This window comes from Scomber japonicus, chromosome 14, assembly GCF_027409825.1.
Source record: "Scomber japonicus isolate fScoJap1 chromosome 14, fScoJap1.pri, whole genome shotgun sequence".
Lineage (NCBI taxonomy): Eukaryota > Metazoa > Chordata > Actinopteri > Scombriformes > Scombridae > Scomber > Scomber japonicus.
Genome location: NC_070591.1, coordinates 11,294,073 through 11,309,231, shown reverse-complemented (window position 1 = coordinate 11,309,231; position 15,159 = coordinate 11,294,073). Strand labels below are relative to the sequence as shown.

Genomic DNA, 15,159 nt, shown 5'->3' with positions numbered 1-15,159 from the left:
TTTTCCTTTGAAAAGTGAAAGATTTCTGTACTGTGTTGACAATTGACGTGCATGCAAATTGTAACAGAATCATTGTTTAAAGCTGTAAAATGTATCTAATAGAAGTCAGTGTTGAGGCATGTTTTCCTCCCAGTAAGCTACACTGAATGATTGTGATTGTGATGATTGTGATTCTCAGAAACTGTAAAACAAAATGTGTATCCCAAGTCTGTCTTGGTTATATGACTGATAAGGTATTGCTCAGTGATGCGGGAAGCTGGAGAAAAGCTAATTTCATATTTACAGTCCTCCTTTGGCTTGCCACAATAGCTGTTGTGTATTCAGAGGTAGACAATAGGCACAGCAGGCTGAATAGATCAGCAGGAACCTAATAATGTCATTATTTTTCCCCACAGACATAATTCGGGTAAAGTAGAATGACACTAATATCTGTAGATGCATTACTGAAACGCTTTAGAGGGACTGCGCACTAGCTTTTAATTCAACACCATTACAGTGGTAGATTATGTTTATCCAGTGGAATTTTTGAGCAGAGAGTACAGAGAGGACTGCAGGCTGGGTCCTTTTCACTAATGTGTGCTGCATACTGCTGTTGTTGCGTCAAAGCCTCATGTCACCAAAATGTCAGCTTTTCAATCCTTCAGCCTGATGCCACTAACCAAATTTAGCAAAAACCCAATGATGTATAAATATCACTTTTTGGTGATGCATCCATCCATGTTATAATGGATAACTGATACAATGAGACATTCACAATTTTTCTATGTAGTCAAAACTGATGGTTCAGCTGCTCCCCTATATGTTAAGATTCTTCAACTTCAAGCCTTAATTTAACTCATAACTGTTTCAGAACTCATTGTCAATTTCATGTCAATTTTTCAGAAAATAAAAACAGAGATATGTTTAAGCTTGATGACAGGATGTTTTAAGTAGCGCTTAATAAGCATTTGTAAGAGAGGTAGAAGATGTTACTCAAACTATTGGAAAGCATGTTATCTTCAACATATCAAAAACATGATAAACATTATGAGAGATTCACTCGACATCTGAAAATGTTGTTAACTTCTGAAATGGGTTGGGCAATATGAATAAAGTTGTCCATCACTTAAATATTCTGCTTATTTTGGCAGCAAATATCCAACAAATAGAACTTCATTATATTGTTGCTAATATATGTATAAATAAGAATATTAAAGGACAATTTTTCAAGTCTTAAAGGTAGAATATGTAGAATGAGCAGAACAACGCCATCTAATGTCTCGAGATCGTAGTCGCAACAACCAAAAAGTAATTCCAGCAGTCGGGTTGCCAGGTCCGGTGCCGGATTTTATTTTAGCTCTAACTCTGTAAATATACCACTTTATCCACATGTCTAACCTTTTTAGGCGAGAAAGTAGCCCTGTAGATCCACAATGTGACGCTAATTTGTCCAAATAACATCTGCTTAAAGTTTTGTTCCTGCGAATTCGAAGCCACTCAAGTTAGCCGTAGCGAGTAACGCACTTCCGGTCATTTTCACAAAATAAAACACCCGTTGCCTTTTATTATTAAGAAAACCATAACGATAGAGTTGGTGCTTTTATTTTGAAAACAGGAAGCGAACATACCCTCGCTGTAACTGACTTGAAACCACCGAGGTACATTACATCATAACACGCCAGTGGGAGTAGCAGCAATGTCTCTGCATGTACTGCCTAATCCTAAACACCGATTGGCTTGTGTGTGGTGTCGTCAGAAGCAGAAGAGGCTCACGGTCGTAAACATCTAGTCACGTGTACTCTGAGATGGACGCGCAGGTCAGGAAATGACGTAAACGGACCGTATATGGTTTGTTATTTGTGTTATTACATTACGTGTTGGACTAAATACATGGACATATTGAGGAAAATATTCCGGTTTTATGGAAACGGATTTCATATTTCACAAGAATGGATACTTGGCGAGCTGTACATAAAGTCCTGTGTCATAAGATGATCGTTGTGGATAAAGGGAAGACTTTGAAGGTATGTAGGCATTATAGCTTTTCTCACTTAGCTGAGTGGCTAGCCAAGCTAATCGCTAATACTATTACGGCTGTAAGCAACCATATAAGTCGTGAGTGGTCTTGAATGAATCAGAACAATCTAAGCTTTCCAACAATGTACGGCATGAGTATATATGTTTAAGGGTTGGTGTTTAAAACATTCAGAAGACCGTGTGGCTACCTCCTAACATCCGTCCCGTCCCGTGAACGGAACAGCGTGCGTTAAGAGGTTAATGATCAAATATCAAAATCCGAATAGCGTCAGAAAGTCAACCCACTCTCCACATTTCCATTGCTACCGTTTTGATACTTCATGGTACACAAACAAATAGCATCTCATATGAAAGCTAAGACCCTGGCGAGTTCAACAGTACCACTATTATTGCGCTAAAAACTCAGTGAACCAGCAGCATACAAAGGTAAACAACCACTTATTTACAGTGACTAACAGATATTCTGTCTTACCTTCGAAGTTTTGTGATGAAAAGTTGTACTTGAGAGCAAAAAACGCTGGTTTTAGTAAGTCCAACACGGCCGTGTTTGTTTACAACTCCATTTCACCCAGTGCCAGCCTACAGTAGCTGCACCGGAACAACAGACAACCCTGGCAACCCGCAATTCCGGCCGCTAATTGGCTGGTACAGTGTACACAGAACGTGTCAGAACGTCATTGTCGAACCGTCAAAAAAATTTAAAAATATTAATTCAGACTAAATTTTTTTTTTTATGGAAAAGCAATACTTTCATTCTGTACCCCTCAAAACGCCCCGTGGCTGTATTATTTTTAAAAAATATATAGCTTTTAATAAATATTCTACATATTCAACCTTTAATACAACAGCCAGGTGCCTATATAAATAGTTTTTTGTACTGTAAATTACAGTCTGTAATCATTCTGACTGTTAAAAGATCCCCTTCAAATGTGCTTTCAGTGTAACATGAGGGACAAAATCCACAATGTGTCTACACGGTTATGCACGAGTTGATCTGAAGCCTAAACGAGGCTACAGCAGTCTGAGTTAGTCATATCAAGTGGATTTCTGCCACATTTACAGTCTTTTTAGCATCAAATTCCCTCTTTGTGTCTCAGTGGACAGTATTTTCCTCTTCAGCTGCAGTGGAATAATAGTAAGATAAAGAGAGACTTTGGCACTAAAAAGATTAATTATGAAAACTATCTACTCTACTCGGACAGCTGAAGCTTCATATTAGCTCCAGAAAAACTTGAATACATTTTTGCAAGTGCATTATGAATGGATCTTTTAATGATATGAAGAGGAGGAATGATTACAGCAAGAAAAACATGTTTCATTGATCATTTGGGCACCTGACTGTTGTTGTAAGACAGACTTGAAAAACTGAACCTGTCCTTTATCATTAAACAGTCCTGCTCATTGATTTACAGTTTTGCCCACAATGGCCTAAAGGGATACTTACTGCGGTATAAAGTGCATGGTTAATTCTCTGAAGGTATATAATAATCATCATTCTAATTTTAACCAGTGTGCTGGACTACTGTATAACTAAAGCCAGGACATGCGTTATAGTTGTTGAGACTCATGTAATTTGGGCATGATGACTGATCAGAACAAGTAGATCTGAGTCTGTCCCAGTCTGGGTCAGTCTGGCTGATGTTGACAGTCAGGATACAAAATCAAAAGTCTGTGGTGTTAAAGGATTCAAATTTAATCTTAATTGATGTTAGCTTCACATAAGAGGTTCGGTATCAAGGCTCTCTGGTGATATTTTACCCATCTTGAAAGTGTTTGCATCTTCTCTTCATGTTTCAGATCACAGTAAATAATTTACTCTTTAATCCAGGAGGGGATGACTAGTTTGTCATGAGCTTTCAAGGCAAACTCCATGCTGCAGGAATTAATAGGAAGCTGCTGTAAACAGATCATTTATGCTTTTTTGTGTCTTTTGAGCTAAGAAAGCATGATGAGGCAAAAACTATCTGATCCTCCTCTTACTGTGAAAACAGTAAACAATAAGCAAAGCAAACAGCTGCAAGGTTTAGCTTTCAAAAAGCTTCATTTTGGAATTTTAAGACAAAAGTGCCGTCGCTGAGATTCATTATTAATATAAACCTGTCAAGTTGCCTCTGGTTGTTCATTGTCATGCTGACTGCTCTCAAGGTTTGTATTTAAGTTTTTCAATCAGTAAAACAGTCAATGTACTTGTCTGTATTTTTTACAATTTGATCAATGGCAAATAAATGATCATATAATACAAGCTGTTGTCTGTAAAATAACTTTGTAATCTTAAGTCTGTTTTGCTTGTGAGCCTCCAGAGTTCCATTAGTTGATTTCTGTTCTCGGGATTATCACAACTGTGACACTAAGTAGGATCAGTGTGAGCGGGGGTCAGCGAGGAATCCTCTTAAATGAGCACAAAACTGTGAGGTTTATCTGACGTAAGAAGATCAGCAGAAGAATACACCTGCTGAGTTACACTTTCTTAGAAAGATACCCCGATCAGTGACAGGGGAGCTAAAAAAACACACACAGGTCAGAGTGAATTTTTCACGGTGCCATGCATTCCACAAAGAGAAAAACCAGAGCACAGTATGTATAAAATATTTATTATGAATAGTATGAATAGTACAGTATGTCGCAGTTCATAACAAAGAGTCCTCATTGTGCTTGAAATAATTACATTTCTCATCACATTACATGTGTGAACATAGAGGCATGATGTGCATATTACATTAACTATATCTAATCTTTTCTCTGTCATTGCAATATCATTTGTGCATATATATTTATATACTGTAGGGTTTTAAGACTATAGGCAGCTTTCTGGAGCTGACCACAAAAATAGTTCTGTGTTCAAATTGTTTCAATGGAGTGACAATAATTTAGATATTTACTACAGCTTTTCTCAAGCACAAGGAGTATGGGCCAGTATGAAGGCACAGTGCTGCATGCTTCTCTGTAGCAGTCAAAGGTAATGAATGTTGTTAACACCATTTTACAGCTCCTTTCATTTAATATTAATATCCTAGTGTTTGCAGGTATTTAGCAGTTAATTTGCAAAATATGGTGGTGCCATTTGGTACAAAGAAGAGAAAAAAAGAGTAGGTTTAAGTTGGTTTAGTTGGTGTGCCGACTCAGTATATTTGGGTTTATATGTAGTTGTTAATTCACAAAAAATTCTAATAAATTTGATTCTTAACATTTTGGCTTCATACACCACTGAGCAACCTCTGACGCTGTATCCAGTTCTCTTTATACATCAATGGTTCTTACCCTCTAGCCACCCACCCAACTTCATCGCCTCCTCCTAATAAGCCAAAAACACCTTATGTTGAATGCATCATTTCCTGTGTACTCAAATATAACTACAGGTAATTTTTGGTGACTGAATTGATGGTGATACCAGGCTGTGTTAGCATATCAGATTCATTCTCAAACACTTTAAACATGAACAAACCTCCCATATAGTAACACATTGACCCTTAAAAAGAAATGTCCTAAGAATTAAACAAAAAATATTACAAACATAAGAGATCTGTAAAATAATGTTACCAACACTGTTGATAGTAGTGATCTTCAGAAACCACCTCATATGCTAATATGTAGCTACACACAACTATGCACTGTTTTCTGTCTGTTAAGAATTGATAATAATCTTAAATTGTTGGTTTTTTAAAATTAACAGCTACATATGAACCCAAATATAACGAGTAGTATCAACTTAACCCCTTTCCACCCATTTTTCTTATAATGTGTATCAAATTGCCCCAAATTTAAATGGCTACGAATTACTTGGAAATCTTGAAAGGATCTGTACAATAAAGTGTTACCTGAATGACTAATAATAATAATTCAGTAAATGTAATGAAGTGCAGTACTGTAAGTGTTTTTCACTTGGTATCTTAAGGTTTTCCATATTTACTGTCTTGGATCTTTGTTTATAAATGTTATAGCACAAAACTACATATTGCTTCAAGGATCCTGTCTCAGAAGTTTAGAGTGCACCTTCATCCCATTTTAGTGCTGTATATTTATAATGTTTGTGAAATATTTAGCCTCTTGAGAAAGTACACTTAAAGGTGCCATCTGTGTTTCAGAATACCAAATTTGATCTTTTCATTAATTTATTAAGAAAGATCACTCTGATGTCATCATGTATCCAGAGAAACTATAAAAAGACAAACTAAAAGATGGTTTAAAATGTGAACTTACAGTGTAAATATCACACAAATAAGAGCAGTTACAGGATTCAGAGGTCGTGTCATTCAAAATGAAAGTTTAAACTTTACTATGTGACAGATTATGTCATTCATCTGTGTCATTGGTTACATGAAACTGCAGTTTTTTATGGCTAAAATAGAAACATTTTACTGTAAGTAACATTGAGGAAAATGTAAAATGTCCCACAAAAAAATACAATCTTTTGAAGAAAAATAATTAAAATGATGTCAAAGTAAAAGTTCTTAGTTATTTCAACCAGCTGGAGTTGAATTGTGTAAAATTTGAAGATTTACACCTTTACCCTCCACATAATGTGTCACACATTAATTCAAATTTTAGCAGGTTACAAATCATTGACTAACTTTCTTCACATTCTTACGGTAGAATATCTGCATTTACTGGCCTTACAGAGTCAAACTTCAACTTGTTCTACAAATCAGAACTTTTCAAGCAGTTTATTGGCTGCACAACCCAAACTTTCCCCTGTAAATCCAGCTTAGATAAAGAAGCTGATCATACTTACACTGTGCCCACATAAATGTAAATCTGCATCATTCGTAGATAACTTTTTTCATTAGTGTGTGACTAGTGTTGCCCTGGACTATACCAATTAATTCACAGGCTTTGATTGTGCAAACAGACTAATGTTTCAACAGTACCGTGTCTTCATCAGAGTTAAAGTGGAAAAAGACATCAGGCAAACAACATAGTCAACCTAGACCAGGTGGACTATTATCATTGGGTAATTGCTTGAACAGGGTTTCAAATCTGTTGGATAATGAATTGAAGGTTGAGGATTGCGATAGTGAGTGTTGTGCCACACCTCTAACACCAGAAACAGAAGAGCATAGACCTGTTTTAAAGGTACAAAGATAAAAGTACAAAAATTATAAACATCTGTCAAGTGTGACAAATCAGATGAAATATGATAAATCCAGTTCTTCATTCATGCCAAGGGGCTTACACTATGTAAGAAGCAAAGGAACGAAAAAGATAGAACAAAAACCTCTTCTAAAATTACCAAGATAAAAGTACAAAAAGTCCAGGTACTAACATCCGTCAAGTGTGACAAATTGGAGGAACCGTGACAAATTCAGTTCTTAATTTATGCCAAAAGGCTTCAGTGTGTTCAGAGTGTGAGTCCGATATGAGCCGTAGTTAGCCTGTGCATAATGTTGAGCAAAGCATCCATGTTTAGTGTACGTATTGCAGTCTCACGTCCAGATATGCAGATCTTTAAAGGTCTTTTTTTTTGTCTGACACAAACTAGACCACAAGGACATTTCAGCATATAGATAACATGTTTGTTTTTTTCACCAGTATGTGGACATGTAAAGTACGTGGACATGTAAGGTACTTGACATTTAATGAGTTGGAACATGTGCACAGTGACCACAACAGAAAAAAACCTGCAGGTTGATTAGACAGCCGAGAGACAGTATTAGATGGTTTCGCAGTATCAGAATGAACCAGTCTGTCTCTGATATTATTTAGTGGTGGTTGCCCTAGTTGTGTTAATTCACAGGGATTCCCTTTCTGTAAGGTCAGAGATATACAGTATGATGTAGTGTATGATGGAAAATGCTCATTTCAACAGCTTTAGACTGCAAAACTGTGACAATACTGCAGTTTCAATCTCAAGAACTGACCAATAGCAATGTTGTGACTGAGTTGTTTTGGAGGGTTACTCTCAGATTTTAGAAGTGTGTTTCTGCTTCCTGAATGAGAGTAGTTTCATTTAAATGAGGCCTAGTTACCATAACTTCAAAATATATGTGTAAAACCTGAAATTAGATGACCTTAAGCTTTACCATCAGTCAAACCAAACTGGGTCAATTTTGATCTGGGAGGACAACAGCTGCATGGCTGACGGGGAGACAACAGGAGGGTTAAAGGTTTATGATAGATTGTATTCTCAATAATACTCTTGCTTCCCTTGTAATGTGTTAGGTCTAGAAAGTGGACAAATGTTTCACGCTGTTCCATAATGAAAAAAAAAGATATTTAGTAGTACAATTTCTGTATTTCATCAAATCAGACAGCTCTCCTCTATTATCTCTCCATCGTGATATCATCAGTGCATCTTTTCCACAAAGCAATCTTGGATAAAAATGTGTTTTGGAGTGGGTTGTAAATTCATTTCTCTTCCCATAAACCCAAAACAAGACAAGCATAGGATGTGGCACAAGCACTGCCTGAAGCTGTACCACTAGATTGCAAAGTAATAACACTCCAAATGCTTAAAGTTCATGGTGAGAATCATTTCTAACAGTGTAAGTAAGAATTCATTAGGAGGCAAAATCCCCTCTGGATGTTTGTTGAGGTATTGGATAAGAACATCAAAATCTATCTCATAAGGTATGCACGTATACAGGCTCTGCACATCAAAAGTTACCAAGATATCAGCTTTGTTTATGTTTGAATTCTTTAACCCTCACATACTGTTCAGGGTTGACCAATTTTTACATTTGAAAGCAGTAAATAGACTCCAAATACTTCTTACTTTTAGCCTTTAACTTTTTAAAACATTTGAGTGCAACTGATACATATTATTTATAAGTATAAGAGTTTTTGACCCATAAAAAATACTGTTGCATTCTTCACATTTTATATTATTCATGTTTTTTCTCCTGAAGTGTAATAAACTGAACAATAAACTCTCTCAGCTCTCTGAAAGCTTCATTAAGGATTAATCTGGTTTATTATCTGTGACTGATGACGTTTATTATAATTGAGATTAATTATGAGGGGATACTGTGAAGAGTCTGAATATGAACAGTATGTGAAAGTTAATAATATTAAGTATATATTGCCAAAGAAGGAAGGGAGGCTTGAAACTAATGTCTCAGTGAAGAAGTCAAGAAATAGTGACAGAGGCTCAGCGACGCAACCAATACTTATCACTATCAGGCAGAAAGGGGGTCTGATAGTGGATTTATGTACTTTGGGCAGGCCGTAAAAGATACTTTCAACATGCAGGAAGTCTTACTCTTTTTTGTTGTCCAACCTATTTTAAAAGAAGAGTCAATAATAAATTTGATTCTTAAAGTAAGGTTTGACTCAAGGGTTATACAGCACCTCAAATAGTTGACTTCTCATGCTAGAAAAACCCATAACCACAACTGACCTGCCTTTATCAGCTGGCTACATGATAATCTCCAGATTGCTCAGAGCTTTTAATACAGATTCATTCAGATTCCTTCAAACAGCATGTGAAATCTACATTTCAGCTGAATCTTTTCCCACTAATTTGCTTTTTAAGTGAGGATGGTGGGATTCAGATTGAATGAGGGCAAGAACAAAGATTTGCTTTTAAAAGGAGCTGCTTCTCTATTGATGTTAACAGAGTTGCTTGATAGGACACTAGACCTGGCAGTGTTTGAAATGCAGCTGTCTAACAAATTTAAACTCATCAACTTTTAGTTTAAATGGGTCAATATTTTTAATTGTGGAAAAGCTAAGACCCTTACTCAGCACAGATATTTCATCTTGACAGAGACTCTTTTCCTGTTGCTCTGAGAGCAGTACATCATGGTGGGACCTATGCTGTCATCTTGTACTCTGCTGCATCGTATTTGGTTTTTTCTGGGCAGAGATGGTTTGGTCTATTCCTCCGCATCGCTCCCCTCTAATGACTCTCTCAGGCTGGTAGTGGTCAATCTTGGGTGTTTTGCTTTAGAGAAAGCAGGTGGTCATCTATTGGAGAACTTCTTTGTACTGTAGCTCCATGCCAGTTGTAGACTTTGCCCTCTGCATATTGTAGTCTATTGTTTCACACTCACATTTTGTTATTTTGTTGGCTTGGAGGTCTCTTTGGAATGAGGTTCAAAATCTATTGCTGTTTCTGGAGGTCCTCTGAGCCAAAGGAAGATGTTTTGTTTCCCTATTCAGTATTCTCGAAAGAATCCCAGAAGAATCTCATTTCTTTCTATCTGAGGTTGTCAGGACAGAGTAGATTGATCCGATGGCTGAAAAATGTCATTAAAAATTGAGCATGGGACTATAATGTTTGCTCCTTCTTCTTCAGTGTGTTAGAGTCTCTGATCTTGCATCATTTTCCTCTGGAAGTTTGCCGTCCTTGAGGTGATTGGCACCTGATTCAGCATCTTTTGCTGGAAGCTGTGCAGAGAGCCCTGTTTTAACTTAAATTTTGCCCTGTTTTAATTTTCTGACCTCTTCACTTGTGTGTGAGTGACAGCTTCATGGATTTTCTGAGTTAATAGTGTTCTTAGCAAGTAGACGTTAGTGATTTTTCTTCTAGATCAAACTACTTTATGAAAATAGACCCATTAAAACCCACAAACACTGGCTCTCACCCAAATAATTTCTCACTTCTGTGATGACAGGCCCATTTATTTTTAGTAAGCTGAATTTTTGATGGAGATAGGGGATATAGAGTATGTGGGAGGAAAAAAAGCCCCAGCATCTTCAGTGTTCCTCTCAGCTTGTCTCTGGTCTTGATAAGAGAGAAGGCATGCAAGGGACATAAATTATCCATATGAATAATGAATAATATAGAATAATGGTTATTTTTTGCCATGAACAAGAACACTTTTACTCTATACCCAAGATTCTTTCAAGTGGACCAGACCTGCTTTTATCAGTAAGTCGCCTCAAAACCACTTTTGCGTTCTTGTCCACAGTTAAACAATGATTTTCTCTAGAAATACAACCTGGACTAATGTTAATATCGCAGTATTTTACAGTATTACCGTATTTTATCTGCATTAACGTACCAGCATAAACGGTTTGTTCAAAGAAAGATATCATATTTCCTGAATATTGTTAGACTTTATTTCATTATTCATAGTTTTAAGGAGCATCAACAGATGTTTTTAGCATTACATTCCACCATAATAATGAAATATGCCTCATTATTGCTTAATATTAGAACTCATGTCTTTGCTTTACTTGATGTTTGATGTCGGCTCATCAGGTTCTTTAATGAATGAATAAAAATGAATTTCAATCACGTCAAAAAAAGCACATTTCCCTCCCTCAGTTTTCTCACTCCGCCCCCGTTCCTCCTGTCACACATGCTGACATCTGTTTTGTTTCTAATACAGTACAAAGATTCATTTTCACACATTTCACTTATTTTATCAAAATAATTTAGGATGTAAACGTGTATGTAAAATTGATGATGATTCTTTCAATCAGCTCAGTCTAATTTAGCCATGGGTCAAAAAGGACATATATAGTTTCAATATTTATTTAAATTTATTTAACTGTTGGTATCAGAAACTATTTTTAGCTAGTTGAGTTGAGTTGAGTTGTTGCTCTGCGAATGATGTTTCCCCAAAAAAAAAGAAAGAGAAATTTTCTATTTGTTTCTAAACACATTTTTATTTATTTTGACTGGATCACTTTGCCTGGATCTGATGTCATTCAGTTTATTAGAGGGAAGGTTTTGTTTAAAAGGAATAACAAATAAATAAATAATCATGCCAGTTTGGGAAATTGATAAAATGATTAAAAAAAGAAAAGATACAAAATTGAACAAAAGACATTTTTTGTGTAAAAAATTTTAAATTTATTTTCCCTTTATTTTCCCAATTTTTAGAGTATTGGATATCTACTATATATTGACTTTATACTGTATCTACTAGTAGTATACAGTGGTGCCCAGGTGGTGACAGATGTCTTCCAGGCCAAAGGCATCTTTAAGTACATGTGTTTAATTTGTGGAAGCTGGAAGTTGAAATTAAGTCCTGACAGAGATTGCATTGTATACATTGAAAACTTATTAAAAGTTTCACATATTTGGTCTTCACTCCTTATTAATAGTCAATTTGTATCTCATTTCGTCATGATGATGATGGTGATATTTTAAATGAACGTGAAGACAGACACATTAAATCATGCATACAAAGTGGTGTAACAAATGTAAAACTGTTCCTCTGTAGTCATTAAAATGTTGATGTCTCCGTCCTCTTTTACGTGAAGACACTGTTTATGTGAAGACACTGTTTACGTGAAGACACTTTTGTAACAGCCTGCGAACTCTAAACATTGGATACTACCTTACTGTGTTCATGGGTTTTTAAAATAACTTAATTATACATGGCTTTCATGCAGTGTATGCATTATGTACTGTATGTGGCTGTAGTGTTTGTAGTAGTAGTGTAATACTAGATAGCAGGAAAGATGAATAACTTTCATTTTTCATCAAGCACATCTATCCATGACTTATGGAAATTATGGACGTCTGCAGAAAGATGTCTTTGATAATCAGATTGTTTGGCTGGAGTTATCTGTTGTATAATTCATAATGATCCTGGCAATTGATATAACAAGAGCAGTTCATCAACTGCTTGAGGAAATTACTCTGAGACTGTTCCAACAGCTGTAAAGACCGTCCTTTTTCACTGTCACTGAGAAACAATGCAGAATGTCTGGGTATGTGGCCTCAATTAATCAAATATGCACCATTTGCAAATTCGAGGCACGTGTCTATTTTATGTGACATGCAAAGACTCTATAAATTATTCAATAACAAACCAGTGGGTCATGCTGTTTCAAATGAAGCTTTCCAACAGAGGTACGACTGTGTTCTTCTGTTGAGGCTCTGAAACTCTCGTAGGAGTTTGACACTCAAGCTATTTTTCCATTATAGTGCACTGGAAAAATAAGTCAAACATATATACAAACATACGGCTGTCAGGTAACCTCCAAGCGTTCAATGTTGCAACTGTTTGACACCAAAATCTGGGCTACAACCTCGGCTTCTCTGCGTGACGTTCCCTTGTTAACCAATAGGAACACCTGGGATTAAGGCCGGTGAGTCCTGAAGACCACCACTGTTGCCTAATCTAAAGGGTGCGCCCAGTGCAGCCCCAGCTATCCAAGTAATCTGAATATTACTGGATTCCAGCTGAATTCACAGTAAACTGTTGCTTGATGAGTCCTCCATGTTTCAAGAGAAGATGTCTTCTTTGTCGAGTTCAGGTGAAGCAGGTCTAGAAATGTCAAAGAGATGCTGCGGAGATCCAGCAGCTGATTTCCTCGCTTTGAGGAGTTGAAGTGCTTCAGTGAGTTGCGCCTCCAGCCCAGACATTCGAACATTTAGGTTCTTGAGGTCGTCCTTCAGCTCCAGCTTGAGCTCTTGAAGTGAAGCTTGAAGTGTTTGCTCTGGGATGGGGTAGAAGGTGTGTCGGGTCTCCGGGGGCTGCACTGGACTGCGGTCCTGCGGGGTCAAGCGGAAGTCACCAACTTTGTCAAGGCGCAGGTCACTTTTGGTGATACCGCTGTCACATGAGTCCGTCTTCTTTAGAGACATCTGTGATTCGTGCCCCTTGGTCCGTTCAGGCAAAGTCTCCATAGACTCCGCTTTAGACACTTTGTTCCAGTTGTCAGCTTTGGCCATTGACTCTTTGAAGCGACCCCAGCCTTTCACTTTGACTGGCTCAGCAACCCGACCTCCCACAAGGGAAACTGGGGGCGGCACCTGCAGCTTCGCCTTGTCTTTAGGAGTACAGTTGGGGGGTGTTGAAGATGAAGGCGTGGAAGATGAGGGTGTTGCTGGGCTTTCTGTTACTGTGACAATGCTGGTAGTGGTAATGGCTGTTTTAGCTATAGGGATGTCCACGAACACCTGGCCCTTCTCAATATCGTGTTCATCTAATTCTGGCTTGTCTGTCACCAGGCGGGCTTCTTTCTGCTGTCTAAAGCGCTGGAAGAGTTTTCTTACTGGATGATCTGGTGGCAAGTTCAGAGGGGCTTCATTTTTACGTCTCTGTCGCTCCTCCTCCTCTCGTTTCACATCACTGATCTTTCGGAAGACGATCTACAAGAGAATTTAAAGTTCTTATGATTCATAATAACAATCAGTGTGTGTTTGACGGCACACAAACACATGATATTGTATTGCCTTTGCTTTGAGTCACTTGAGTATAATCAAGTGAACAAATAATAGCATAAAACCAGGGTCAGGTGTGTCTAGTTTATTGATTGTAGAGTTTATGTGAGGAGGATGTGTTCCAAATTGTGTGTGCTTTGTAAATGCCATCTCAAAGAGGCTATTCCCATGACACAGAGGGAAAGTTCATATCACGCCTCTGGCTTCAGTGTGTGACAACACATTGTTAGCTTGTCATGCAGCTGCTAATGGACAACTGTTTTAAGCATTTGTGTCACCAATTTCTGCTTTACAGTTTTCCTTCTGCATTATGGATTGATGTTGTTTTCATGCAATGATGATGTCTGTAACTTCGTCTTTTCACTTCCCAGTTAGGCTGTAGTTAAAAAAAGATAAATTCACAATTTTTCAGGTGCCAAAATGAACTCACTGACACATTTTAATTGCTGTAATCATTCCTCCTGTTCGTACTGGCCCAGTTAGCATGACCCATACAGCCACAAAGAACACACTTATGGGCAATAAATCATGTTCAAAAAAAATTCCCTTTTAAGAAATCTCTTCATAATGTATGTTCAATTTAAGTGATGGGGGAAAAAAGTCCACAGCCCTCTTAATGTAACAAAGAGTTTAAAAGTTTATTTGAAGCTAAAACGAGGATTCAGCCATCTAAATTTGTCAAATCAAGGCAATGTCCTTGTTACTCTCTCTATACTGCCAAATTCTCTCTTGTTAAGACCCTTCCACTTCCTTAGCAGGAAAACCCTCTATGTCGAGGCACAAAGAGGCTTTTTTTTACTAAGATGACTAACTGTGGAAGATATCTACTTTATTTGACGAACACAGAGGGCTGAAGCCTCTTATTATCTTCACATGCTCAAAATGAGGACTGTGGATTTTGTGCTACATCACTTACACTGAAAGTACATTATGAAGGGATCTTCGAAAGAGAACCTGTTCCATTGTTCATTTGGGCATCTGTCTGAGACAGACTTGAGAAACTGTGAGCCTGTCTTTTAAAGGCTAAATACACTTTTTAAAAAATGTTATCTTGTTAGTATTTAACAACTACAACTACA

The 15,159-nt window shown here is 37.3% G+C and overlaps 1 protein-coding gene across 1 annotated transcript in view; it reads right to left on the bottom strand.

Annotated features, from left to right (window-relative positions):
- Positions 1 to 13,138: 13,138 nt before the first annotated feature.
- kcnh1a (potassium voltage-gated channel, subfamily H (eag-related), member 1a) overlaps positions 13,139 to 15,159 on the bottom strand; it is a 39,944-nt gene continuing 37,923 nt past the window's right edge. Inside the window, exon 12 of the mRNA XM_053332577.1 lies at positions 13,139 to 14,008. Coding sequence (XP_053188552.1) covers positions 13,139 to 14,008 — 870 coding nt within the window. The remainder of the gene's footprint in view (positions 14,009 to 15,159) is intronic.